Source organism: Odocoileus virginianus, unplaced genomic scaffold, assembly GCF_023699985.2.
Source record: "Odocoileus virginianus isolate 20LAN1187 ecotype Illinois unplaced genomic scaffold, Ovbor_1.2 Unplaced_Scaffold_5, whole genome shotgun sequence".
Taxonomy (NCBI): Eukaryota; Metazoa; Chordata; class Mammalia; order Artiodactyla; family Cervidae; genus Odocoileus; species Odocoileus virginianus.
Window position 1 is genome coordinate 1,167,897 of NW_027224267.1, and position 27,968 is coordinate 1,195,864.

At 60.2% G+C, this 27,968-nt stretch overlaps 1 protein-coding gene across 22 annotated transcripts in view; it reads left to right on the forward strand.

Annotated features, from left to right (window-relative positions):
• Positions 1 to 27,968, forward strand: part of ABLIM2 (actin binding LIM protein family member 2) — a 160,021-nt gene that overhangs the window by 44,674 nt on the left and 87,379 nt on the right. For all 22 annotated transcript variants that reach the window (XM_070462467.1, XM_020894509.2, XM_070462468.1 and 19 more), the window contains exons 2-6: positions 1,439 to 1,582; positions 13,600 to 13,783; positions 16,169 to 16,284; positions 24,824 to 24,950; positions 27,752 to 27,845. In XM_070462467.1, coding sequence (XP_070318568.1) covers positions 1,439 to 1,582; positions 13,600 to 13,783; positions 16,169 to 16,284; positions 24,824 to 24,950; positions 27,752 to 27,845 — 665 coding nt within the window. The remainder of the gene's footprint in view (positions 1 to 1,438; positions 1,583 to 13,599; positions 13,784 to 16,168; positions 16,285 to 24,823; positions 24,951 to 27,751; positions 27,846 to 27,968) is intronic.

The following is a 27,968-nucleotide window of genomic DNA, read 5'->3' on the forward strand; positions in this document are numbered from 1 at the left end:
TTTGTGTGCCTCTGTGTCTCTGTATGTGTGTGTCTGTCTGTCCGTGTGTGTCTGTCTGTCTGTCTGTATGTGTGTGTCTGTTTGTGTGTCTCTGTGTACGTGTGTCTGTATGCTTGCAGCTCCCTGGCTCCTGAGCTCCGGACCCCTGATAAAACCTCAGAACTCATTCAGCCCAGAAAAGGGGGCCGAGAGCCCTGCTCCGGGGCAGCCCTGACCCGGGCGATGGGGGGTCGGTGCCCCAGCCCCCTGCCCTCCTCCTGAGGGATGCCCTGGAGGGTCTCCCAGGGAGAGATCAGCTCGACAGCACACTCTCCTTCCTCCCCACTGCTTTCTGCCACCTGGAGTCCCCTGGGTACACCGCTAGGACCCCATCCTTGCCTCAGCCTCAGGTCAGGGGACCCCAGGCCAAGACGGAAGGTGGGACTGGAAGATGTGGGTCCTCGCTAGGCTGTGTGCTTAGAGCTGGCTGAGCAGGGGGTCTGCTTCCATCCCTGCGCCTGGCAGAGACCCAGAGGCAGGCAGAGGAGCGGACGAGCTTCCCCGTGGAGGAAAGGGGACCAGCTCCTCTCAGGGAGTCACGTGAAGCTCAGTGGGGAGGCAGTGCTGCAGGCTGGTACAGAAGCCTGCTGGGCAGAGAGCACGGCCCACACTGCCCCCCGCAGCCCGGGTCCACCTCCCATCCAGGACCAGCCTGAGAAGGGCGAGCCTGCCCCTTGCCAGGCATGTGGGATCTGCCCCCCGCCCTTTCAGTAGCCTCCCAGGTCCCACAGGCACCCAGCCCCATCAGGCCTGAGAGGAGCTGGTCCCTGGCCCCTGGTCGTCCCTTGACCACCTGGCTGTGGCCACTGCTGGGCTGGAGCTCCCTGGGCACAGACGCTGCGTGGGCCCCAGTGACCTCAGGCTGGCCCCCATAGGTGCCTCTGGAGGGTGTGGGTGAGCGGCGGCCCTGCCCAGAACCCCTGGAGCCCCACAGGTGGGCCCTTCGGCCGTCCACCCTGACCCGTCCCTCTGGGGGTCTCCATGACCACCCTCGGTCGTGGTTGGCTATAACAGGGAACAGTGACAGTACTCAGGTCGCCGTCCCCAGGCCACAGAGTGGATTCGAAGCGAGCTCACAGGAGGATGCGATGGTTGTACGGCACAGGAGAGGACCTGGGTCCCCGTCTGCAGAAGGACTCGCGAGCTCAGAAGAGTGTGTGTGTTGGGGGGTGCCTTGCTTCTGAGGCCCCGGAAGGCCAGGGGGCATCGGCTCCCCTTTGGGAGGTGGGGGACTGGACTGCTGTCAGGGTGTCCCATCTCCTGACCTCTGCTGGTCCCCCGATGCCCTCTGGGTCATGCTGGGGGGTTATGTGGGGCCCCGAGCGCTTGAAGAGTTGCTGGGTTGCTCACCTGTGCCTGGCCCATCCCGCTTTTTAATGCTGCTCCTTGTCCCCTGCAGTGTCAGAGCCGCAGGCTGCTCCCAGCCCCCCGGAGAAGCCGCCCAGCACGGCGATCCTGTGTAACACCTGCGGGAATGTGTGCAGGGGCGAGGTGCTGCGGGTGCAGAACAAGTACTTCCACCTCCAGTGCTTCATCTGCAAAGGTGAGCATCCCGGCCCGTCTCCACCGCGGGGCCCGGCACAGCCCTGCCGTGGGGCTGGGCCCGCCTCCTAGCTGCCTCGCTGGGCCCCACAGTGTCCCCGGGAACTCCTTAGATCTGGGCTGTTGGAGAAATGCATCCCCAACCTTCATATACCGACATGGTCTTTTCAGCGTGGCCTGCCTGCCTCCCTGATGGGAGTTCCTGCCCGAGGGGGCGGCGGGTGAGAGGACGAGGTCTAGGTCCTAGGCAGCATCCTCGATGGCCCGAGGATTCGGGTCCACTGGCCAGAGCAAAGTGGCCACCTGGGTCCCAGAGCCACGTAGTAAATGGCCATTGCTGGTGGCTTCTTTGCGGGAGAAGGGATAGGCTACTCACTCCAGTATTCCTGGGCTTCCCTTGTGGCTCAGCTGGTAAAGAATCTGCAATGCAGGAGACCCGGGTTTCATCCCTGGGTTGAAAAGATCCCCTGGAGAAGGGAAAGGCTACCCACTCCAGTATTCTGGCCTGGAGAATTCCATGGACTGTATGTATAGTCCATGGGGTCGCAAAGAGTTGGACACGACTAAGTGACTTTCACTTTCCTGAAAACACATGAAAAGTAGCATTTGGGGGAAGGGATGGACAAATCAAAGCAATCTGGCACAGTGTCCAGACTCAAAGAATTTACACGTGTGTGCTAAGTTGCTCGGTTGTGTCTGACTCTTTGCAACCCTATGGACAGTAGCCCACCAGGCTTCTCTGTCTGTGGGATTCTCCAGGCGAGAATGATGGACTGGGTTGCCATGACCTTCTCTAGGGGATCTGCCCAATCCAGGAATCGGACTTCCATCTCTCATGTCTTCTGAACTGGCGGGCATGTTCTTTAGCACTAGTGCCCCCTGGGAAGCCCTGTAGTTTTAAAGAATTCTCTCAATGACCCTGCAACTCCCACCTTACCTCTGGGCAGCGCACGGTGTTGTCACAGCCTGCCGTCCGGTGGGTTTGAACGCCGTCCAGAGATGCAGGGACGTTCCCAGATGGACCTCGGGGCCCCGGGCAGTGAGGGCCTGGGCTTCCTGGTCCAAGTAGGGAAGCGAACACGCCACATGTAAGACTGCGGAGCACCATGGCTTTTGTGAGCACCACGGGGCCCGTTAGCTGCCTGAGTCCCTTCAGCCCACCATGGTCCCAGGAGGTCCTACTGTGCACCAGGTCCGGCCTTTGAAAGTGCTGAGTAGGAAGGCATGAGACCTAGCTTGGAGGCTGCGGTCTGGTCAGAAGATAAATCTACCAGCTCAGTGGAGAAAGCTCGTGGTTAGTGGTCGAAGCCAAGAGCTGGGAAGGGGGCCCCTGGGGATGCAGCAGGGCCCCCAAGGAGCCCGCTGGTCCTGCGAGGCGCCGGAAGCCGGCTCCGTCACCCCTGGCCCTCACCTCGGCTGAGCACTTCCTGTGAGCTCAGTTCTCTCATGTGTTTCCATCTAAAGCCCCCCAGTCTTGGGGGACGGGGTGGCTGTGGCGTTATCTCCACTGAAAATGAGGATTCAAGGGTGGCTGTGACTCACAGCTGTCCCCTGGGGGAGCCACTGGCGTGAGTCGGGGTGGGGGTGCCCTTCCCATGAGTCTCAGCTCTGCCCCCACCCCAGCGCAGAGGGACGGGGTGCGGCCCCCAGCAGGGTTTGTGTCCCGGTGAAGAGGGGGCAGAAGGTGAGGGCCGGGGGTCAGGGAGGCCATGGTCATCAGTGAGCAAAGATGGACCCTGTGTTCAGAGCTGCCACCTCACCCGGCCGCCCTGGAGTTTCAGAATTATGGATCTCCTGGTCCACGCCTGTCCTTTCCCAGGAGGGGAAACGGAGGCAACAGGGGAACCCTTCTTGCCCAAGGGGGCAAATCCAGTCAGCTGCTGGAGACCCCAGACCCGAAGATCTTCAAACGAGAGCAGGAGAGAGCAGGGGGAGAGAGGGAGGGAAGATAAATGCAGATGAATGGGAGAAACAGAAAGAGCAGTCCTCATGTGAGCCTTGGAAGGAGAGAAAACCCCAGTGGCCAACTGCGCTCCACCCCTCACCCCACCCAACCCCGGGCCAGTGCCAGGGTCGCCAGCGGGCCCCTGCCTCCGGCCCGTTCACCTGGCGGGGGCCAGAGTGGGCTCTCCAGGCAGATGGGCCTCAGCCTCTCCCGTCGCCTGGGATGAAGGCAGCGCCTTGAGCTTACCTGGCCCCAGGTAGCAGGTGCCTCTGAGCTCAGCCGGTGCACCGGGGAAGGGGCTGTGTGTGCAGGCGGGAGGTGGATGGGATGGGGCGGGAAGGCGGGGCGGACGAGGGGTGGAGGGCGGGTGCAGTGTGAGGGTGAGTGGGTGGGGGCACGACTTGGGGGTGGATTGACGGGCTCGTGGAGAGTGGGCCTGGGACAGACAGGAGCCCGGCTGGCTGGCTGGAGCTGAGTGGACAGGGTGCCACCCTGTGCCCTGAGCCTGGCCAGGCCTTCTGGCTGAAGCGCGTGTTGGGCCTGGCCTTGCCCCCACCCCTCTGGGCCCAGGCTCCTGCCAGACCTTATGATGGCACATGGCTGGACGCCCGGATGGTGCCTCCCACGGCTGTGAACTGGGTGTCTCGGGAGCTCAGATCTCCCTGTTGGGGGTCCGCATGGAGGGGACATGCTGGCCACTCAGTCTCCCCAGGGGCACGCGGGCACTGCCCTGGCCCTGGATCCTCCATCCTTGTCTCTTGCTAAGACCCCTGAATGGAAGTCTTCCCTCTCGGGTTCCGTGGAGGGGCCTCCTGGACAGGGGGATGAAGTGGGTGGGGAAGGAGGGCAGCAGAGAGAGCCCCCACCCCCCAGGAGCCCCACCTGTAGGCGCATCAAGTCACAGACTCTGTGGGGGCTCTGGTGTTGAGTCCGGTTGTTTGAAAAGAAAACTTGAGGACCGCAGCCCTGCCCTCAGCCGTGACCCTGCGCCCTTCACTCAACCCTAGGCCCACGGGGCTGCCCCGGTGCCCGGGGACCTTTCCCGGGGAGGCCGTGACCCGACACCCTGGCTGGGGCCCTGCCCGGCCCGTTTCTTCTGCTCTTCAGTGCTGCCCCGGCCACCAGGGCATCTGCCTGGCTCAATCTCCTCTGCTCTCCTGCAGAAGCACATGCTGTGTTCGTGAAAAGCCAAAGCCATTAGATTGCTCTTTTTTAAAAGCTGATTTTAAAAGACCCAGGGGAAGTGCTCGCTGTATTTAAAAGGATTGTCTGAGGGCACTGACCCTAGGAACTGGATAAAAGGCATTAGATGTCCAGCACCCAGCCCATCACCTGCTGTGGCCCAGGGGTTTGGTCGGTGGCGGGGGGTGGGGGGCGGGAGGGCTGCCCCAGATGACCCACCCCCAGGGTCCTTCTCTGGGCTCCAGCCTCCCGAGGAGACCTGGGAATGGGTCTGACCTGGTCCTTAACAGCCGGGGTGGGCAGCACCGGGCCAGCATCTGGGCCTCACCCTTAAGCCCCAGCAGCTGCCTGGGGCGGGTTGCCATCAGTGGGGGCACTGGCAGGAGTCTGTGGGCATGCAGGCCTGGTTCCAAGACCCCCGGGCATCCGCCCACCCACAGGCTCATTCTGTGCCAGGAGCCCTGTCAGCCTGCAGACACAGCAGGGCCCTTGCTGTGGCATGTCTGCTTAACCTGCTGAGAAATGACAGGAACAGCTAAGATTTCCTGCGAGTTTTAAAGAGGTTGTGTTTATTCAAGCACGAGGATTGCATAGTCTTCGATTGATCTTTTATTCACTGCTCATGAAAATTCAAAGTCTATGAGTCATTGAAGATGCTCTTGGATGAATAAAATAAAAGAACCAACTTACACTGTCTTAAATTACATGGGTATTTATCATCTTTACAGGAAGCCTGGAAGTAGCCTTCTTACCCACCAGAGCTTGTTAATATGACAGCTCAACAAAGTCATCAAAGACTGGGTTCTTTTTTCACTTCTCCACCCCAACTGCCCCACCCCCAATCTTTTGCATTTCAACAATGCCTTTCCTCATGGTCTCTCCAAACATCCTATCCTCACAGGTTGAGACTCAACCCTGGGGATGAGGTTGGGCAAGGATGTGCGTAGGCAAAGGGGCCCTCCACCCCCCATGATTGCCCTGTTTGCTTAATCAGGGCAATCTCCCTTTGATGACAAACCTAGACAGTTTATTAAAAAGCAGAGAAGTCACTTTCCCAACAAAGGTCCATATAGTCAAAGCTATGGTTTTTCCAGTAGTCATGTATGGGTGTGAGAGTTGAACTATAAAGAAAGCTGAGCGCCAAAGAATTGATGCTTTTGAACTGTGGTGTTGGAGAAGACTCTTGAGAGTCCCTTGGACTGCAAGGAGATCCAACCAGTCCATCCTAAAGGAAATCAACCCTGAATATTCATTGGAAGGACTGATGCTGAAGCTGAAGCTCCAATACTTTGGCCACCTGATGTGAAGAGCTGACTCACTGAAAAAGACCCTGATGCTGGGAAAGATTGAGGGCAGGAGGAGAACAGAGGATGAGATCACTGGATTGCATCACTGACTCAATGGACATGAGTTTGAGCGAGCTCCAGGAGATGGTGATGGACAGGGAGGCCTGGCGTGCTGCGGTCCACAGTGTCGCAAAGAGTCGGACCCAATTGGGTGACTGAACAGCAGCAGCCCTCTGATCAGGGAGGAGAACTTTTCCCTGGAAGCCCTCACAGGCTTCCTGTGTGACTCACCAGCTAGAACTGGGTCACACTCGCTCCCACCAGTAAAGAGGAAAGGGAGGGCGGGGACTGACCGACTCCAGCCATGTTCCTCCCTCGGTGGGGGTGTTGCCAGTCTAACTGCAGCAGGGTCTGTTAGCACAGAAGGCAATTGTGTCTAATGCTGACCTGAGATCCCAGCATACTAGGGTCCTGCCACCCAGGTGCTTGCTTGACGTGACTTGGTTTACCCAAATATGAAAATCCGTGAAAGGAAGTGCATCGTTTTCCAGACCCTCTCGACATTGTCAAGCTTGGGCTTTGCTGCCAGGCCTGGGTTCCAATCCCACCTCTGCCACTCACTGCTTACATGGGTCTCAGACACATTTCTTAGCCTCGGTTTCTATTCAGCAACCCTGCTGGGCACCTGCTCTGTGCCAGGCAGTGTTCTGGGTGCTTGGGATGCATCCATGAACAAAACAGACATCCTTGTCCTCGTGGAGATCACGTTCTAGGCCCGGGAGACAGAGAGGGAGCACTAGATAGAGAAAATAAGTAGATCTTTATTATATACTGAAAGTGAAGGACTAGGGAGGGGGAGACAAGGCGCAAGATGCAGACAGAGTTGGGAGTGCCAGGAAGTCACTATTTTAAGTTGGGTAATCAAGGCAGGCTTCACGGAGGAGGTGACCTTTGTGTGAAGACTTGAAGGATGTGAGGGAAGGGCATTGAAACCAGAGGGAACAGCCAGGGCAGTGATACTAAAGCAGGTAGCTGTGCCCAGCAGTCTCCGGGACAGCAGGAGGCCTGCATGCCTGGAGTAGAGTGAAGACGGAGTGGGGAGGGCTGGAGGGGGTTCTTGTGTGGACCTGGGCCCTGACACCGAAGGAGGAAGAGCACAGGAGGGTCCTGTGTGTCTTAGTGTCGTGGCCTCTGGGGGCTGTGCTGATGGGAGGTCAGGACAGGGTGGGGAGAGGGGCCCAGAGCCCCAGCCCGAGACCGCGGCAGCTTGGACGACAGTCTGAGGGGGCATCTCCTTCCGGATTGTCTTAGAGCCCAGCCAGCTCCACGGTACACAATGGGACTCCGTGTGAGACGGAAATAGGTCAAACATCCAGCGCAGAGCAGGTCCTCGGGAAAAAATGAAAGCTGTTACCGTGTTAAAAACAACTTGAAACTTGCCCAGGAAGATGAATCTGGTCCTCCGGACCTTCTCCCCATGGCCGAGTTCTGTGCTTTTGGAGCATCTGTTTCCAGCTGGGGTCTTCTGTCATCCTGCTCGCGATGCTTCAGCATGAGCCCCAACTCCGAAATGATGAGAAGATGAGGAAGTGAGACCAGGAAAGCAGGTGCTTTCTGATCCGTGCGGCCCAGGGGCTGGGTGTGCTCATGTTTGCAGAAAGAGTGAAGGAGACGGGGTGGGGGGGGAATGTGTGTGTGTGTGTGTGTGTGTGTGTGTGTGAGTGTGAGTGTGTGTGTGAGTTGAATGTGTTTGTGAGTGTGTATATGTGAGTGTGTGTGAGTGTGAGTGTGGTGTGAGTTGAATGTTTGTGAGTGTGTATATGTGAGTGTGTGTGAGTGTGAGTGTGGTGTGAGTTGAATGTGTTTGTGAGTGTGTATATGTGAGTGTGTGAGTGTGAGTGTGGTGTGAGTTGAATGTGTTTGTGAGTGTGTGAGTGTGTATATGTGTGTGTGCATGTGTCTGTGTGTGAGTGGACATGTGTCTGTGAGTGTGTGTGAGTGTGAGTGTGGTGTGAGTTGAATGTGTTTGTGAGTGTGTGAGTGTGCATGTGTGTGTGTGCATGTGTCTGTGTGTGTGTGTGTGTGTGTGTGTGTGTGAGTGTGTGTATGTGTGTGTGTGTGTGTGTGTGTGTGTGTGAGTGTGTGTGTGTGTGTGTGTGTGTGTGTGTGTGTGTGTGTGCGTGTGTGTGTGTGTGTGTGTGTGTGTGAGTGTGTGTGTGAGTGTGTGTGTGTGAGTGTGTGTGTGAATGTGTGTGTGAGTGTGAGTGTGGTGTGAGTTGAATGTGTTTGTGAGTGTGTGAGTGTGTATATGTGAGTGTGTATATGTGAGTGTGCATGTGTCCGTGTGTGAGTGGACATGTGTCTCTGTGTGTGTGTGTGTGTATGTGAGTGTGTGAGTACATATATGTGAGTGTGCATGTGTCTGTGTGTGTGTGAGTGTGTATATGTGAGTGTGTGTGAGTGTGAGTGTGGTGTGAGTTGAATGTGTGTGTGAGTGTGAGTGTGTGTGTGCCGTGCACCAGCTCTGCCTGTGACTTGGTAACAGCAGGTGGGGTCGTCCACAAGGACACGCCCCTCTGGGGATCATGGACGGCCACGCCCAGAGCTGGTCTGCGTGTCGGGGGTGACAGGGACCTCTGTTCCAGGAGCATTTGTGGGAACCTGAAGCCAGGGGAGAGCGGTGGACAGTCAGGGCAGGAAGGACGCTCAGATGACGTGGGCCTGTTGTTTCCAGAGGGAGGGCCTGCGGCCGAGGCGAGGCTGGGCCCTGGGCGGGTGGGGACCCCGCTGCCCCCAGCCAGCTCGCCAGCTCTGCGGACGCCCGAGTTCTGGGTCCGCCTGGTGCTGTAGCGTCAGCCGCTCTCCTTGCCCCAGGCCCCAGCACCGAGCGCCCCTCAGCTGACCGCCCCGAGGGACTGCCCAGAGCATCCCAGTCTCTGCCTTTGTAAGAGTTTTCCATCCGGCGTCCTCTTGCCTACATGCTTTTGTGTCTCTTTAAGGGACTGCGTGAGCCCTTTTCCCATCATGCATTTGTCATCACGTTTCAATACCTGCCCAAATTCCTTCAGTTTCCTGGCCCATGGCCCACAGCAAACTTGGAGCCATTCCTCAGCTGTTAAACGGTTGCATGGATTCCAGCCGGCACCTGGCTGATCAGTCTCCTATGCCTCATCTCACTGATTTATGGTGACAGCCGTGGGAGATCTGTATGATTAACCCTTTGTTACAGAGGAGGACTCTGAGGCTCAGAGAGGTTCAGTAACTTACCCCAGGTCACACAGCTGGCCAGCAGCGACAGCGAGGATCCACGCCCAGGCTTCCTGTCTCTAAAGCCCAGCATTCACTTATCACCTTATCCTGTAGTTAGCGCTGCAGCTGACACTGTGCATGTGGGCTTCTGTGGACGTTCACGGTCGTCTCCTTGACACAGAGTCCCAGAGACAGATGGCTGGGTTAGCGGATAGGAGCCATCCGCACACTCCTTTGAGTCGGTGCCAAACGGTATTCCAGAAAGTGCCACCGATTGTCTTCCCACCACGGCCCACCCCCTCCCGACCGTTTCTCAGAAATGACCATGGTTGACCGCCAAAGGGGGGCCCTCTCGGGTCACCCACAGCTCAGAGCCCTTCATGACTCTCAGCTACTTGCTTAGGCAGATGGAATGTAAGGACAGCATATTGCCTTGATGAGGACTTTTAGCAGACGACAGAGGATGAGAGATGGTTGGATGGCATCACCGACTCAATGGACATGAGTTTGAGTAAGCTCCAGGAGTTGGTGATGGACAGGGAAGCCATGCAGTCCATGGGGTTACAAAGAGTCGGACACGATTGAGCAACTGAACTGAATGTATTTGGACTCTATTTTTGGCAGGCAGAGGTCTGGATTTACTGTCTGGCCTTAACCTCAGGCACCTGAGCAGCTATAGTCCGCTCCGCAGCAGAGATGACCCGGGCGGGGGTGGGGCGGGGGCTGGGGGGCGCGTGGCACTATCGGGACCCAGCTCTCAGGGCAGAAAAGCTGCTTTTATTCAGTCTCCTGGTGCCTCCGTGATGTAGACTCAGGTTTAAAGGGGCACTCGATATCCCTCTGCACATTTTTCTCCTTTGAGGAATAGTCAGTGCCGTCATAGCTTTAAGAAGATAGGAAAATGAGCCAAACCCCAGAGCCAAGCGTGTCCGGAGCCAGCTGTCACTCGGGGCTGAATCGCTGCAGGCAGTGTCTGCAGAAGACAGCAGTTCTCCTGCACAGACCCCGGGGGGCTTGTTCCTCCCAAGTCGGGGTGCAGCTGCAGGGTGCACCGGTGCTGACTGAACAAAGGGGCCTCGCTCTCGCCCGGGAGGGGGGCAGATCCGGAACCGAGTGCTGGTCTCCGACCTCCCGGGTGAGTGACGTCAGTCCAACAATGACCTGGACGGTGTCCCCGCACGACTTGGGGCTCACGTCACGCGCGCTCGTAGGATGCCCTGCGCACTGCTGTCCTCCCAGCTCAGCAGACCCAGCCGAGGACGCGGGGCCCAGAGAGGTCAGGGACCTGCCGAGGGGCACACAGCACGGTGCACGGGGCGAGCCTGCATCACCCGGGCAGCCCCGGCGTCCCGGCTCTCAGCAGCTCAGCTTTGTGTCCAAAGAGCCAGCCGCTCCTTGGAGACGTGGAAGGAAGGATTTCCAAGCCTGTGGGCGGCTGTGAACATGGAATGGTACATGCAGCCCTGTGCTCTGGGCGAGGGGATGCGGGACGGGGAGACCCAGGAGAGGCCCACCGCCTCGGCCTGCGTGGGTCTGGGGGCTGAGCTGAGAGGGTCTCTCCCAGCAGGGCCACTGGAGCCCCCAGGTCACCGTGGGAGGGTGTGCCGTGGGCACTGACCAGTCCATGTGCTGAAAGGCGCTGCTGACCGGGCCGAGCAGAACCCGGCCCCGGGGACCCTGAGACCCTCTGGAGATTCCGATTCCCGGAGAGCTCTTCCCGAACCGACCAGCCTGAGGAGCCACCTGCGGTGAAGGGAGGCTGCCCGACTGCCCTCACCTGCTGAACCTGCAGGGCACCAAACAGGGCGTATTCAGAGGTCGGGGCTCCCCATCAGACCCCAGGAGCTCCTCTCCCCCGCCACCATCCGTGTCATCAAGACTTGCACTGCCGAAGACTCTTACCCTCTCCGGGTAGTGATAACCTCCGTGTAATAACAACATATGTGTTGCGTTCTGATTTTCTGTGTTTATCTTGGCTGTGTGGGTCTTCGTTACCGTGCGGCTCTTCTCTAGTTGTGGCGGGCGGGGCTAGCTGCGGTGTGTGAGCTTCTCATGGCGGTGGTTCTCTTGCTGTGGAGCGCCGGCTTTAGGGAGCGCAGCCTTCAGTACCTGCAGCCCTCAGGCTCAGTAGCTGTGGCACACGGGCCCAGCTGCCCCGCGGCGTGCAGAATTTTCGCGGGACGGAACGCATGTCCCCTACATTGGCAGGTGGATTCTTTACCACTGGACCCCCAGGGGGGCCCCATCATATGTGTTGTTCTGATAGCTTTGTACTTGTAATTTTTACTAGTAACTAGTTTTAGCACTAGTACTACTTTGTACCAGTAGCTGTAATAACAACCCCATCCAGAATAAGCTATTAGATATTTACAGCCTTGTGACCATAAGAACCTAGACAGCATATTAAAAAGCAGGGACGGAACTTTGCTGACAAAGGTCCGTCTAGTCAAGGCTATGGTTTCCCCAGTGGTCATGTATGGATGTGAGAGTTGGACCATAAAGAAAGCTGAGCGCCAAAGAACTGATGCTTTTGAACTGTGGTGTTAGAGAAGATTCTTGAGAGTCCCTTGGACTGCAAGGAGATCCAACCAGTCCATCCTAAAGGAGATCAGTCCTGGGTGTTCACTGGAAGGACTGATGCTGAAGCTGAAACTCCAATACTTTGGCCACCTGATGCGAAGAACTGATTCATTTGAAAAGACCCTGATGCTGGGAATAGACTGAAGGTGGGAGGAGAAGGGGATGACAGAGGATGAGATGGTTGGATGGCATCACTGACTCAATGGACATGAGTTTGAGCAAGCTCCGGGAGTTGGTGATACATAGGGAAGTCTGGCATGCTGCAGTCCATGGGGTCACAAAGAGTTGGACAGGACTGAGCAACTGAACTGAACTGACCATAAGGAAGGGTTTCCCAGGTGGTGCTAGTGGTAAAGAACCTGCCTGCCAATGCAGGAGACACAAAGAGATGCAGGTTTGATCCCTGGGTCGGGAAGACCCCCTGGAGGAGGGCATGGCAACCCACTCCAGTATTCTTGCCTGGAGAATCCCATGGACAGAGAAGCCTGGCGGGCTATAGTCCATGGGGTCGCAAAGAGTCAGACACGACTAAAATGACTTAGCAGGCACGCACACAGCATGTCCATAAGAAATTTCTAATAAATCGAGTTCCACGGGGACTGTGGGGTTTTTGTTGTGGAACCATTGGCGTTTTCCATCTCAGAAACACCCCTCTTACAGATGGTTCTGTGGGTAGGGGGAGGGATGGAAATTGGCTTTCTAGGCAGAAGGAGGATGAGGTGAAAAGCCTGCTTTTACTCAGAGCCTGGCTCTGGGATTTTAAACAGAGGTCCATGGTCTTGCTTTGGCATCTCCAATCGACTAGTTAAAGTTGCCCATTCTTAGACTTTCCCAGAAATGATATCGTCTGCAATCAGTTAATCTCTAAACATTTGTATGTATTTGGCTGTTGCAGTGTGTGAACTCTTAGCTGTGGGGTGTGGGGTCTAGTTCCCTGAGCAGGGCGCAGACCCAGTCCCCTTGCTCTGGGAGCACTGAGTCTCAGCCGCTGGGCCACCAGGGACGTTCCCTCAGTTAATTTTTGATGAAAACGTTTACGCGTTGATTCGAAGGCGGACTGCAGAGTGTTTTAAGACCCTGGCTTAGGGGCTGCGACGCTTGAAGACCCCAGACGGACCAGATGGCAGGCTGGTCCCCCGCAGGGAGGGACATGAAGGCTGCTGCCTCAGGAACCAAGCCTGGCTCCCATGTGCCCCGGGGCCTGTCCTGGGGGAAGGCGCCCCCTCCCCACCCCGCGGGTCTCCCCAGTCCTCCCAGGGCAGGAGGTGTGTGTCAGGGTCAGTGCCTGTGTGCCCGGCCTGTCTCCCTCCTGCAGGGGGTCTGGCCTCATCCACACTGGGGGAGACATGCGGGGAGTCAGGAAGCCTCACTGTGGTCTGGGGGTGATCATGTGTCCTTATGGAATCTTCCCATCCAGAACAGGGCCTAGCACATCGTAGGTGCCCAGGTACCTGGGACCACCTCCCCCATCTGGTATTTCTGTGCTGGGACTGCACAGCTGGAGGGGCTGGCGGCTCAAGGAGGCGGGGAGACCCCAGACTGGCCCCCCAGCATGGCCCCGTTCTCTTCCTGGGCCGCTGTCCCTTTCTAGAGGCCTCCACAAGGAGGTCCACTCGACTCCATGCTGAGGGGCCACAGCTGGAGTCTGAGCCTGGAGCCCGGTGTCCCAGGTACCCAGCGAGCCAGCCCGAGTTCCCCCCGAGGCTCGTGTGTGGCCCGTCAGGACCTGGGAGCCAGTGGCCACCTGCTCACTCCGCTCCGCGTGTGTGTCCCCAGCATGCGGCTGTGACCTGGCCGAGGGCGGCTTCTTCGTGCGGCAGGGCGAGTACATCTGCACGCAGGACTACCAGAGGCTGTACGGGACCCGCTGCTTCAGCTGCGACCGCTTCATCGAGGGCGAGGTGGTGTCGGCTCTGGGCAAGACCTACCACCCGGACTGCTTCGTGTGCGCTGTCTGCCGGTGAGCGGGGGCCTGCCTCCCTCCTCCCCCTTCCCTCTTCCCTCCCCCCTCCTCCTTCCCTCCCTCCTCCCCCCTCTTCCTTCCTCCTTCCCTCTCTCCTCCTTTCCTCTTCCCTCCTCCTTTCTTCCCTCCTCCTTTCCTCCCTCCCCTCTCCCTCCTCCCTTTTCCTTTCATTCTTCCTCCCTCCTCCCTTCTCCCCCCTCCCGTCTCCCTTCCTCCTCCTTTTTCCTCTCCTCCCTTCTCCTTCTCCCCCTCCTCCCTCCTTTCCTCTCTCCTTCCTCCTCCTTCTTCCTCTCCTCCCTGCCCTCTCCGTCCTCCCTTTTCTTTTCCTCCCTCCTCCTCTCCCTCTTCCTTCTCTCCCTCCTCCTTCTCCCCTCCTCCTCCTCTCCCTCCTCCTTCCCCCTCCCTCCTCCTTTCCTACCTCTTCCTTCCTTCCTCCCTCCTCCTCCCTCCTCCCTTTTCCTTTTCTCCCTCCTTCCTCCCTCTCCCTCCTCCTCCTCCCCCTCCTCCTCCTCCTCCTCCCCCTCCTCCTCCCCCTCCTCCCCCTCCTCCTCCTCCCCCTCCTCCTCCCCCTCCTCCTCCCCCTCCTCCTCCCCCTCCTCCTCCTCCCTTTTCCTTTCCTCCTCCCTCCTCCCTTTTCCTTTCCTTCCTCCTTTCTCCCTCTTCCCTACTCCGCCCCCTCCTACCCCCTCCTCCTCCCCATCCTCCTCCTCCCCATCCTCCTCCCCCTCCTCCTCCTCCCATCCTCCTCCCCCTCCTCCTCCTCCCCATCCTCCTCCCCTCCTCCTCCCCCATCCTCCTCCCCCATCCTCCTCCCCATCCTCCTCCTCCCCATCCTCCTCCTCCCTTTTCCTTTCCTCCCTCCTCCCTCCTCCCTTTTCCTTCCCTCCCTCCTCCTTCCCTCCCTCCTCTTTCTCTCCCTCCTCCTTCTCCTCCTCCTCCTCCTTCCCTCCCCCGCCCCCACGTGCAGCCCCAGATACATGGTTCCCGGGGGAGGTTCCATTTCTAGAAAACAAAGACTGAAAACCTCCAGGTTTGTTTCCCCTCTGTTCTCTGCCTCACCCCACCCGGCTGAAAGGGGACTTTTTTGAGTGCTGTTCCTGAAGCCATTTTCTGTAGTTACGGCCTCTGCTCCAGACAGAAATGGGAGCTTTGTGAAGCGGGGGACGGTGCTGAGCCAGGAAGCCAGGATGACCAAGGGCGTTTCTAACAGAGGGTCACTGTGTGTCACGGCAGCCTGCCTGGGTCGTTTCCCCGAGGGTGATCTGCATGTTTGATTTCTCCGTGCGTAGCTTAGAGACATAATCACTGTGGCTTTGAAGGGTCACCTCTGTGATCCACCCTTTTAAAAATAACAGCTGACAGCTTTGTGGTTCTGGAGTCACCAGGCCTGGACTTATCCAGCCACTATAAATAACTAGAAAATAAACCAAAAAGTAGAGAAAACAGGAGGTACTAGGGCACAGTCAGCCCAGAACTAACAGAGGAGACAAATGCTGGGACCCCGGTGACCACCCAGATTCCACCGCAGGCTGTTTCTTGAGCCAAGGAGGACGTGGCGTCCTCCCTGGGTCAGGAGACAGTGATACGAGAGACAGACCAGCGTGGCCGAGGGGAGAGGGCTGTGCAGAACAAGAGTGGGGGAATTGTGTAGAGCTGCCTTTGGATCCTGGACCACGATGAACAAAATCCCGAACTTTAAAATAAAGACGGGACCCAACGTGCCGTCTTGCACGCTCCTAGTGGCCGAGCTTTCTGCGGGACCCAGGCAGGAAGGCAAACCACGCAGCGCTGGAGCCAGACAGGCCTAGGTTTGAGTCTGCTTCTGAAAGGCAGCAGCTGTGTGTCCTTGGCAGAGTTAACTGCCTTCTCCAAACTTCAGTTTTCTCGCGGATAGAGGAACATGAAGACCCACGTGGACAAGCATGTTAAGCAGCTGTTAGAGGAGGCAGGAACTAAGGAGTCTGTCATGGAACCCGGCCTGGCAGCAGCAGGTGCTCACTAAATGGTGCTGTTGCCTTGAGTGCTGAAGTGAGCAGCGTCCCGCGTGGTCAGAGGAGGCGGGGTCGGATGCGGGAGGCCACAGCCTAGACTGCCCGGAGGATCAGTGGCTTGCCACGGTGTGTAAGCGCCGGCTGGCCCCCACCGGCCCTCCACACGACCCTGCGGTTCTGCCTGCTGGTGTGATGAGGAGACCGCGGCCAGGTGGTCCAGTGACCAGTCTGAGATCGCCCGGAGGGGCCGCGGCGGCGCCTGCAGGGGGAGGCCCTGCGTCCCGGGCCTGGTCCCCGGGGGAGGTGGCGCGTGGCGTCCAGGGTGGTGCTCCCCCAGGAGAAGAGCCAGGTGGGGGCAGATCCTGGCTGGTAACGCGCTGCCTTGTTTCAGGTCGCCCTTCCCGCCGGGGGACCGAGTGACCTTCAACGGCAAGGAATGCATGTGCCAGAAGTGCTCCCTGCCCAAGTCAGCGGGCAGCAGCGTGCCCCTGTGCCAGGGCCTCTGGAGTAAGTGGGCGAGGCGGGGTGGGAGGGGGCCTAACCACCCCGGGACCCAGAGCGGAAGCAGTGGAAACGGATAACTGCGGTTAAACATACCGAAGGGAACCGGGGCCAGGGGCCTCTGGGGCCCTCCCGCCTCCAAGCCTTGGCTCAGCCCGTGACGCCCCCACCCCCCGCCCACCATGTGCACGTCTGCTTTCAGCCCGGCTCTAGGCCACCTCCTCCAGGAAGCCTTCCGGCCTCCTTCCGGCCCTCTCCGTCCGTGGGTCAGCTCCCCACAGTTCACTCCACACCACCCAGAAGCCCGTGCGAGGACCAGGAGGAGAGCAGCAAGCTTTGGGCTCCTGTGGTCTGTGGCTCTCTGATAACTGCTCCATCCCCTGGGAGCTGAGCCAAGGCGTGTCTGCACTGGGTGCTCAATACATGCTTCTGAATGGAGAAGGGGATTGTCAGGAGCCTGTGGACTGGGGCAGAGAGGCGCTGGCCTCCCTGCCTGGGTGGCTGTTCTGGGGCCAAAGATGGGACAGAGGGGTGGGGAAGGAGCCCAGCGCTCTGGGACGGCTCCCACGACTTCCCACTGCAGAAACGGGGTGTTCAGAGCCCACCCTGCGTGCAGGGTTGCTGTGGTGTCACCAGGGCCAGGGCCATATGTCCTGGAACAGAGGAGGGGTTTCTACTGACCCCCAGAGCCAGCTCCTTGCTCACCGTCCCCTCCCCACGTGCCCACCTTGTCCCTGACACTGAAATCTGCGAGAAGACTGCATGTCCTCCTAGGAGATAAATGTTGGCTTCAGGGGCTGGTAAGGATTTTCTCAGATAAGTGAGGTGAAGCCTTCACCCCCAGGAAGGCAAGCTCACAGCAGGCCCCACTGGTGAGGCTGTGGCTTTGGGGTCTGCTGGGAGAGGTCTCCATTCACAAATTTCTCTGCAACTGAGGTCTGGATTGATTAAAGAATTTGAGGATGTGCTCCAACAAACAATCCTATTATCATTTAATCTGAAATAGCAAAAAAAAAAAAAAGCTAGAGCATAATTCAGAAAGGCAGGGTTTAGTTTGAACAGTCTGTCCAGAGCATCCTGGCAGCCAGAGTGAAAAGGGAAACCTGTCCAACCACAGACTCACTGTCTGAGACTTCTTTTTGAGATTTTTAAAAAACGCCATGGGCAGAAAGGCTGCCCTCTCCAAATGGAAATTTATTTTAAAATATCAAATTTGTGTTTTCAAAAACAAATGCTCTCCTGACCCCCAGATGGTCTACTAATATAAGCTACCCCTCCTCCCAGTCCACGGTGATGATCTGCCACTTAGAACCACTTTTGTGTCTTATGGTTGTTCAGTCGCTCAGTCGTGTCTGACTCTCTGAGACCCCACAGACTTCAGCACGCCAGGCCTCCCTGTCCTTCACTGTCTCCCAGAGTTCACTCAAACTCATGTCCATCGAGTCGGTGATGCCATCCAACCGTCTCATCTCTGCTGCCCTTTTCTCCTCCTGCCTTCAGTCTTTCCCAGAATCAGGGTCTTTTCCAGTGAGTCGGCTCTTCGCATCAGGTGGCCAAAGTATTGGAGCTTCAGCTTCATTTTTGTGCCTAGAAAGCACTGAACATCCATCACCAGCTCTTGGCTTCCGTGTGGACATCTCCGCATCCCAGCTCCTGCCTCCTTTTGTCCCCAGAGCAGCCCGGAGGCAGGGGTTCCTCCCTCCTTCTCCAGGAGCATACATGCCCTGTGCCTGGTGGGGAGGGCGGATGTGCGGGGTGCGCAGTGTCCAGCGAGGGGCAGGTGGGGCTGAGGTTGGAGCCAAGCCCTTTAAACTCCAAAGAGGGGAGCCTGCTCTGCTGTGAACAGAGGCTTTCTGAGATGCCGTTTGATCTGAACCTTGAAGCACAGGCTTCAGAAAGTGGGCATCGAGGTGAGGGCACTGCATGAGCTGGGGGCAGCTTCTACCTCCATGTGAGTGGACAAGGGGCACTGTGTGGGGGCAGGGAGCAGAAGTGACACCAGAGAGACCACAACCAGCTGGCAAAGCCATGCCAGGGGCTCCAGCTGCATCCTGGAGGCAGCAGGGGGCAGAGATGGCTACTGAGGGGCGGAGCGCCCACGTGGGTTGGGGGCACTGGGAGTGTGAGCCTGAGCTGCGCGTTCTGCCCTGCAGCGGGTGGCGGTGGGGTGGGGGGGACCCTGGGGGATGACCCAACCCTTCAGGTCCCCCATCCGTCCTGCCCCACAACACTTCCTGCCCCCCCATCCTTCCTGCCCCCCCCGTCCTTCCTGCCCCTGTCCTTCCTGCCCCCGTCCTTCCTGCCCCCTGTCCTTCCTGCCCCCCCCGTCCTTCCTGCCCCCCCGTCCTTCCCGCCCCATCCTTCCCGCCCCCATCCTTCCCGCCCCATCCTTCCCGCCCCATCCTTCCCCCCCCATCCTTCCCGCCCCCATCCTTCCCCCCCCATCCTTCCCGCCCCATCCTTCCCCCCCCATCCTTCCTGCCCCCATCCTTCCCCCCCCCTGTCCTTCCCCCCCCCTGTCCTTCCCGCCCCCTGTCCTTCCCGCCCCCCGTCCTTCCCGCCCCCCCGTCCTTCCCGCCCCCCCGTCCTTCCCGCCCCCCGTCCTTCCCGCGCCCCGTCCTTCCCGCCCCCCCGTCCTTCCCGCCCCCCCGTCCTTCCCGCCCCCCCCGTCCTTCCCGCCCCCCCCGTCCTTCCCGCCCCCCCCGTCCTTCCTGCCCCCGTCCTTCCTCCCCCCCGTCCTTCCTCCCCCCCGTCCTTCCTGCCCCCCGTCCTTCCTCCCCCCCGTCCTTCCTCCCCCCCGTCCTTCCTCCCCCCCGTCCTTCCTCCCCCCCGTCCTTCCTGCCCCCCCCGTCCTTCCTGCCCCCCCCGTCCTTCCTCCCCCCCGTCCTTCCTCCCCCCCGTCCTTCCTCCCCCCCGTCCTTCCTGCCCCCCCGTCCTTCCTGCCCCCCCGTCCTTCCTGCCCCCCCGTCCTTCCTCCCCCCCCGTCCTTCCTGCCCCCCGTCCTTCCTCCCCCCCGTCCTTCCTCCTCCCCCCCGTCCTTCCTGCCCCCCGTCCTTCCTCCCCCCCGTCCTTCCTCCCCCCCGTCCTTCCTCCCCCCCGTCCTTCCTGCCCTCCCCGTCCTTCCTCCCCCCCGTCCTTCCTGCCCCCCGTCCTTCCTCCCCCCCGTCCTTCCTCCCCCCCGTCCTTCCTCCCCCCCGTCCTTCCTGCCCCCCCGTCCTTCCTGCCCCCCCGTCCTTCCTGCCCCCCCCGTCCTTCCTGCCCCCCCGTCCTTCCTGCCCCCCCCGTCCTTCCTGCCCCCCCCGTCCTTCCTCCCCCCCCGTCCTTCCTGCCCCCCCGTCCTTCCTCCCCCCCCGTCCTTCCTCCCCCCCTGTCCTTCCTGCCCCCCGTCCTTCCTGCCCCCGTCCTTCCTCCCCCCCGTCCTTCCTGCCCCCGTCCTTCCTGCCCCCCGTCCTTCCTGCCCCCCCGTCCTTCCTCCCCCCCCTGTCCTTCCTGCCCCCTGTCCTTCCTGCCCCCATCCTTCCTGCCCCCCCGTCCTTCCTCCCCCCCGTCCTTCCTGCCCCCCCGTCCTTCCTCCCCCCCGTCCTTCCTGCCCCCCGTCCTTCCTGCCTCATCCTTCCTCCCCCCCGTCCTTCCTGCCCCATCCTTCCTGCCCCCATCCTTCCTGCCCCCATCCTTCCTGCCCCATCCTTCCTGCCCCATCCTTCCTGCCCCCCCATCCTTCCTGCCCCCGTCCTTCCTGCCCCGTCCTTCCTGCCCCCCCATCCTTCCTGCCCCCCCGTCCTTCCTCCCCCCCGTCCTTCCTGCCCCGTCCTTCCTCCCCCCCGTCCTTCCTGCCCCCCGTCCTTCCTGCCCCCGTCCTTCCTGCCCCCATCCTTCCTGCCCCCGTCCTTCCTGCCCCCCCATCCTTCCTGCCCCCGTCCTTCCTGCCCCCGTCCTTCCTGCCCCCGACCTTCCTGCCCCCCGTCCTTCCTGCCCCGTCCTTCCTGCCCCATCCTTCCTGCCCCCCCCGTCCTTCCTGCCCCCCCGTCCTTCCTCCCCCCCGTCCTTCCTGCCCCGTCCTTCCTCCCCCCCGTCCTTCCTGCCCCCCGTCCTTCCTGCCCCCGTCCTTCCTGCCCCCGTCCTTCCTGCCCCCATCCTTCCTGCCCCATCCTTCCTGCCCCCCCGTCCTTCCTGCCCCCCGTCCTTCCTGCCCCCCCCGTCCTTCCTGCCCCCGACCTTCCTGCCCCCCGTCCTTCCTGCCCCGTCCTTCCTGCCCCATCCTTCCTGCCCCGTCCTTCCTGCCCCATCCTTCCTGCCCCCCCCCGTCCTTCCTGCCCCCATCCTTCCTGCTCCCCCCGTCCTTCCTGCCCCGTCCTTCCTGCCCCCCCTTCCGTCCTGCCCCATCCTTCCTGCCCCGTCCTTCCTGCCCCATCCTTCCTGCCCCATCCTTCCTGCCCCCCCGTCCTTCCTGCCCCCGTCCTTCCTGCCCCCGACCTTCCTGCCCCCCGTCCTTCCTGCCCCGTCCTTCCTGCCCCGTCCTTCCTGCCCCGTCCTTCCTGCCCCGTCCTTCCTGCCCAGGCTGCAGGTGGCCCCCTTTGCGGGCTGCCTTCCTGGGGAAGTGAGAGTGACCAGCTCCTCCAGTGGGAGTCTCGCTGGGTCCCAGGGCCCTGAACCTCCCTCCCCCGCTCTCTGGCCTGAGCCCGTTGCTTGGTAACAGGATCCCTGCTTCTGGCTGGGCGCCCACGCCTTCCACGGCAGGGATGCGCCCCCACCTCTGAGTGTCCAGCACCTCCCTTCTTGCCTGAGCCTCCACCGTGCTCCGCCCTGGGCTGCCTCTCCCACTGCCGGGGAGAGGGTGTCCTCCCAGAGGGCCCCCTTTGCTTCCAGCCGGGCTCCCCTTTTCCAGGCCGCCCCCTGACTCTCCAGCTCTGGACGGGTGGCTGGTTGCAGCTGGTCACAGCCTCCTGGCACGGTCCGGGAGGCTCCTCTGCTTTGCCCACGTACGGAGACCAGAACCAAGGCTCCAAGCAGGCTTTCTTGACTTGGGCACTGTTGACCTTTGGGACCTGATGACTCTTTGCTGTGGGGGTGACCTGTGTTCCTGGAGGGTGTGTGGAGCATTCCTGGCTTGGCTCACAGAGGCCCAGCGCCATGCCAGTTGAGAGGCAGCTCTGAGGCCAGGCTGCATGGAATGGACCCTGCCTCTCACCACCTGTGTGCCCTGGGTGAGCGGTATCCCCGCTCTGGGCCTTGGGGATGGACATTGAGTCAGTAGTGGGCGTGGGTGGTGGCCTGGAGGGGCAGCCTGGGGTGGGGGCAGCCAGGAGGTGGGAATCTGGGGCCTTGGACGGGGCAGCTCTGTCCACGTTGAGGAGCCCCCGTGGTTCCAGCCAGGATGGGGTCACACCCTGAACCTGGGGTCCCCCTCAGATAGAGGACCTGGAGGCCACTAGAGGCAGGGGGTGGGTGGAGAGGGGCAGGAGGGGGTGGGGAGAGGGGCGGGAGGGGGCGGGGCCCTGGCACTGGGGCCTCTGCAGGGTGTGTGCTGATGAGGGGCTACAGGTGGAGTGGGCCTTCACCACCTGGGCAGAGGCCCTGGACTCCTCTGTGTCTTCTGCTCACGTGACATTGCTCTGTTCATGTGATCAGGGGTTGGTGATGGGGCCGGAGCCTCAGCCCCCCTTTCTGGAAATGGGGTGAGGTTCAATGAGGGGTAATATGGAAAGATAAGGGGGGAACCGGGTCCCAGGGGAGGAGCGGGCATGCTGGCTGCCTTGTGGAGTGCAGCGGCTGCCTTCTGGGGTGCCCGGAACCAACATCCCTCCTGCCCCACCCCCACCACATTGCAGTCATGGCCTGGGGGAGGGTGGGATGCACTTCAGTTCAGTTCGGTCATGTCCGACTCTTTGCGACCCTAGGACTATAGCACTCCAGATCTCCCTGTCCATCACCAACTCCCGGAGCTTACTCAAACTCATGTCCATTGAGTTGGTGATGCCATCCAACCATCTCATCCTCTGTCGTCCCCTTCTCCTCCCGCCTTCAATCTTTCCCAGCATCAGGGTCTTTTCCAATGAGTCAGCTCTTCGCATCAGGTGGCCAAAGTGTTTGGAGTTTCAGCTTCAACATCAGTCCTTCCAGTGAACACCCAGGACTGATTTCCTTTGGGATGGACTGGGTGGATCTCCTTGCAGTCCCAGGGACTCTCAAGAGTCTTCTCCAACACCACAGTTCAAAGGCATCAATTCTTCGGCGCTCAGTGTTTTTCATAGTCCGACTCTCACATCCATACATGACCACTGGAAGAGCTGTAGCCTTGACTAGACAGATGCACTTGAACATGCTTTATCTCTCCCAGCGGCTGCTCACAGCTCCTCCCACTCAGTCCAGTTCCTTGGAAAAATCCCAGGTCGAGCCCATAATTTCTCAGGCACTTTTAAGAATTAGAACCCAATTGGTTCCTTGCCATCAAAGGTCACCCTCTGATTCGACTCAGAGCTCCCTGACCCAGATAGATCTGAGGGGACACTGGGCTTCACCCCACTCTCGCCCCAAGTCCCAGCTGGGGCTCAGAGGCCCCCAGCACGTCCTTAGTCTCAGGCACCCTGTCAGTGACAGGGCCGGGCCTTGAACCCGTGACCAGGTCTGGCAGAGGAGAGGGCACTTGAAATAAGGAAACTGGAAGATTCTAGAAGGTCACACTGGGGAAGGGGCCCAGGCCCATCCTGCTGCTGTGATGGCAGAGCCAGGTCCAGGTTGCAAGAGTGAGTGGGCAGTGGGCTTTGGTCATGTTCCAGGTGACCTCTACCCCAGTGACCTCTGCCCTGGGCTGTGGGGGCGCACTGCCTCAAGGACAGCGGGAGCTCATTGACAGCAGTTGTCAACTGGATTCCTCACCCAAGGTCCCACTGTCACTGGCAAAGTGGTGGGAACCCATGCTGAGCTCCAGATGTTTCTAGAGAAGGATGATTGCCATCTCCATGACAACGGTCCTTGCCACTTGCTCTGGCCTCCGTGTTCACGGCTCACTGTTAACGAGACTGCACCTCGAATTCAGGGGGGATCAGTGAGGGGCACGTCCCCCAGCAGCTGCAGGTGGCACACTGGCCTGAGCCTCAGACCCTGCCCTGGGGGAGGGTGCGCTACTGACGCGGCCGGAGGTAGAAAGAAGACATGAATCTCCCCAGGGCTTCCTCTCAGCAGTAGCAGGGGTAACTCCAGTGTACACACGCGCTTATTCTTCTATCAAATGCATCTTCCAACCCACGGGCCTCTGTTACTCCTCTTCACCCCCTGACAACCGAGTGAGGCTGGTTCCTTTATCGTCCCCATGAAGTGCGTCCGTGTTTTAGCGGGCACAGAGAGGTGAAGTGACTCGGTCACTGTCACACAGCTTGAGGGGCAGGCTGGTTCCGAGGACCGTGTTTCCAGCCACTGCCAGTGGTCTGCCTCCTCCCGGGTCTGTCTGGCACGGTCCAGGAGGCCCCTTTGCTTTGCCCACTTGGGGAGACCCAAACCAAGGCTCCAAGCAGGCTTTCTTGACTTGGGCACTGTTGACATTTGGGGCTGGATGATTCATTGTTGCAGGGATGACCTGTGCCCTGGAGGGTGTGCAGAGCATCCCTGGCCTCCAGGCTTCGGGAGCACCCCTCCCCACCCAGCTGGGATGGTCAGAACTGGCTCTAGACGTCGCCAAAAGCCCTGGGGAGCAAAACGGCCCTGGTTAAGACTGGCACAGTCTGTGTGTATGCCAGGGTCACCTACTAGGTGAGGGCCCAGGGTGGCTTGATCAGGGATGGGCATGGCTGGAGGGGCAGAGCGGGGGGCGACCAGGAGCCCAGAGCAGGCTGCTGACCGAGGGTGGGAGGGCACCAGTCACCTGGGGACCAAGGCACTGCCAGGGGCCAGGCTCCACCCTGGGCTGCGATCCAGACCCGGAGGGCAGGGGGAGGTCAGAGTGTCTGGCGTCCGAGATGTGGCACAGAAGGAGCTCAGAGGCCAGGCTGGAGGCCCTCCTGGAAGGTGCATTCTGGCAGGCGAGCGCTTGGAGGTCAGGCGTTGGGGCCCTCCGCCTCTATGTCTCTGCGCCTTTCCTTAGGGGCACGGTTAGGGTAAGAGTCCACCCACCAACAGAGGACGGCAGAGGGGCCGCCAGAGCTCCTGCCATCACGGCACCCTGCCGCCCAGGGACCCTCCCTCTGGGGACAGCCCCCAGTGCAAAGGGCCCCTGTCCAGGTCCACATCTGCTTGCCGAGGCCTGGAAGCCCATCTCCGGAAGGCAGGGCCTCCATCTGTTCTTCCCGGTATGTCTGGCTCGGGGCCTAAGCTGTGTGCAGTCAGCGCTCAATGCATGCAGGAATGAGCTTCAGGGTTTGTTTTCCACATGGTCACATCGGGTGTCGTGTAATAGCGTCCTCCTTCAACGCTGGACGGTCCCCTCTGTCCCACCCGCTGTCCCTGCCCACGTGGCTCCTGACGTCCCAGCGCGGCGGGCCCCCCTCCCCAGCCCCACGCCCCTCGCCCCTCGCCCGGAAGGATGACGTCTGTGCTCCGTTCTTTCTTCCAGGCTGCGGGGGCTGCGGAGCCGAGATCAAGAACGGCCAGTCCCTGGTGGCCTTGGACAAACACTGGCACCTGGGCTGTTTCAAGTGCAAGACCTGTGGCAAACAGCTGAATGCGGAGTACATCAGCAAGTGAGTGGGCGGGGCCGGCCCCCCTCCGGCTTGGAAGGGGCAGGGCTCCCCGGTGTGCACCCTGCACTCTCTGCCTCTCAGCCCCCACCCCACGTCTGCAAGGCGAGCCCCGCCAGGACGCCAGGACGTGGCCTGTCTGGCCCAAAGCGCTCGCCCTCCCCCGCCTCCAGCCTGGCTTCCCTGGTGCAGAGACGTTCACTTCTGTTTGTTGAGCCGAGGCGTTAGCGCTCTGCCTTTGACCTTGTGGCGCTCCTCCCAGCGCCGTCCCTGGGGTCGCCCTCCCTATGGAATCTGCCGCCCGCGCTGGCTCCGGGATCCCCGGAGCACGTCGTGGGGGTCAGCCGAGGCTGCAGTCAGGGACGGCTGACGGGCTGGGGAGCTCCAGGTGCAGCTGTCCTCTGCCGTGGTGCTCCCGCGGGGTCCCTGACGGGTGCTCAGGGTACAGGGCTTGCTGGTTTGGGGTGCGTGGGGAGGGAGCTTGTGCAGATCGGGGCCGAACCTCTGCTGGTTGGCCAGGAGGGGGCTGCGTTCGAATGCCCAGAGACCCTGGGGACGAGAGCCTCCCGACGGCACAGGGGAAGGAAGGGTCGTGGACTGAGCTCGCGGAGCAGCGCCTTTGAGGGCAGAGCGACTGTCTCCTGCCAGTCAGGGGCGTTTGGGACAACTTCTATCAAAGGCTGTGCTGCTTCTTGATGCTCTGGGGGAACAGAACCATCACAGGATTTGATTGGGTTAAAAAAAATTCCTGCAATAAAACTGCAGAGACTGAAGCACACATATGTACACGCGTGCACGTGTCCATGAGAGGTGCGTGTACGCCGGGGGAATCCGGTCACTGCGTGTACCCGCATCAGTTTCCTGGTGGACCTTGTCCCCTAATTCTGTAAGGTGTGTGAGCTTTGGGGAACTCTGGGGAAGGCTCTCTGGGTTTCTCTGTACCGCTTCTTACAAATGCGTTTGGACCCACAGTTATCTCAAAATCAAGCGTTGCCAGGGAAACCAAGATGAGCCTCTGTCCAGGCTGGGTCAGGCTGGGTGAGTTTCTGCTGCCTGTTTCATAGTAAGGAGGAGTGAGTGACACGCAGAGGCAGCCTTGGGGACGGAGCTCTTAAAATAAATTGCTTCCCAGCCCCCTGAGTGCAGCAGCTCACCCACACAGTGTGCGTGGTACTTAGCAGCCTCCGGAACTCTCGAGGAGGGGCCTCGGGGTTGCCATGGAGATGTTATCTTTGAACCTCCTGGGTTTGCTGCATGCGCAACCTTTTTGGGGGGCCGTGACTGGGGCCCTGAGGTCAGGCCATTTGAAGGTGGACCCTAGGGGCCCAATTGACGTGTTCCATCGCCTGTGCAAGGAAGGACTGCTTTCTCACTGGGACTGCGAGAAGCACCGGGACCCCGCCCCAGGTCCGTCCACTCCTGCCAGCATCCATGGGACCCAGACAAGGTCCCGAGTTTGAGGAAAAGAGGGTGCCATCAGCTTCTTCTCCTGACAGCTCGAGAAGCCTTACCTTCTGTTGGCAGCTGAGCAGAAATCAAGACCAAAGTGATGACACAGCAACACATCAGCAGTGCTAGGGGGAGACGGACCAGATGCCCCCATCACCACCCTCCGTGCCAGCCGCCTCCACATCCGACTCCTGATGGACCGGGCCTGGGCCAGGGGCACCATCCTGGTTGGCAATGACAGTGGCCTCAGTCACCGGTGGGCTAGGTGCCAAGTGCCAGGCACTGGTCACCCCTTATCATACATAGACCATGCTCTTACAACCCCCGCTTCACAGACAGGAAGCTGAGGCCCAGGCAGGTTAAGTGACCACTGGGACTGGGCATCTGAGTGCCAGCCTATCCAGTCACCACTGCCCAGCCCCACCCACCCCCACCCACATGGAGCGCTGGCACTGTCCTGACACCCATCACTGCCACGTGCCCCGCTGGGTCAACCTCATCGTGATAATTACAACCACACGCTGTTCAGGCCCGTGCCTGCATTCCCGTCCTTCGACACCCGCAGGCCAGCTGTGTTCTTGCCGCCCGGTGCAGGGAGCCCAGTGTCTGAGCGGCCCGCCCACAGCTGCCCTGATCAATACTCAGGAGCAGCGCTCAGCAGGACTCCCCTCTCGTCTGTAATCCCCAAAGCCACAAGCCCCGCCCCACACAGAGTTGGCCCGCCGCGCTCGGGCAGCGTGAACGCATTGCCGTGTGGTCCCCCAGCTTCTTCCCAAGCAGCGGAAGGTCCGGGCACGCCCGGGGACAGTGAGGGTCAGTCCTAAGGCCTACCTGCCCCACTTGGATCTTGTCAGCCCCAGTCCTGGTCTACGACGTGGGCAGCTTTGTCAGACCCCCTTGTCGGCTTGTAAAGATGCCCCAGAAGGAACAGGAAGCCACCCAATGAGGAAATAGACCATTTCACACCCCACCCGGATGTTGAGCGTTGGACAGAACGAACTGGAATGAAGAATCGCGTCTGCGGAAACTTCTTTTATTTCCCAGACGCGGCTTTGGTTCCTTGGGCTCCCTGGAGCCCTCCGCCAGCCCTTTGCTCACCCCTGGGCAGGCGGCCCCAGCTCTTGTACCTTGGTTTCTCCACCTGTGAAATGGGACGATCTTTGTGGTATTTCTCGTCGGGCTGCTAGGGTGACTGAGGGGTGCTCAGCTCATGCTGTCCAAGGGCCCACTGTTATCCCGAGTAGGAGGCAGTGGGCGTCTGCCCCTTGGACACAGCCCCTCTCGTTGGTGAGGACTGTCGGGCCTTGGGGTCCTCGGGGTGCCCCCGCCCATCCTGACTGCCGGCTCTGTTGCAGGGATGGGCTGCCCTACTGCGAGGCTGACTATCACACCAAGTTCGGGATCCGCTGCGACGGCTGTGAGAAGTACATCACGGGACACGTGCTGGAGGTGAGGAGGCCAGCTTGGAGGCGGGGCCGCCCCGCAGTTTCCGCCACCCTGAGCACAGCACTTGCCGCTCTGAGCTAAGTCCTGCCGTGGGCCCTGGCACCTGCCTGCCCCGGAAGGACTTAA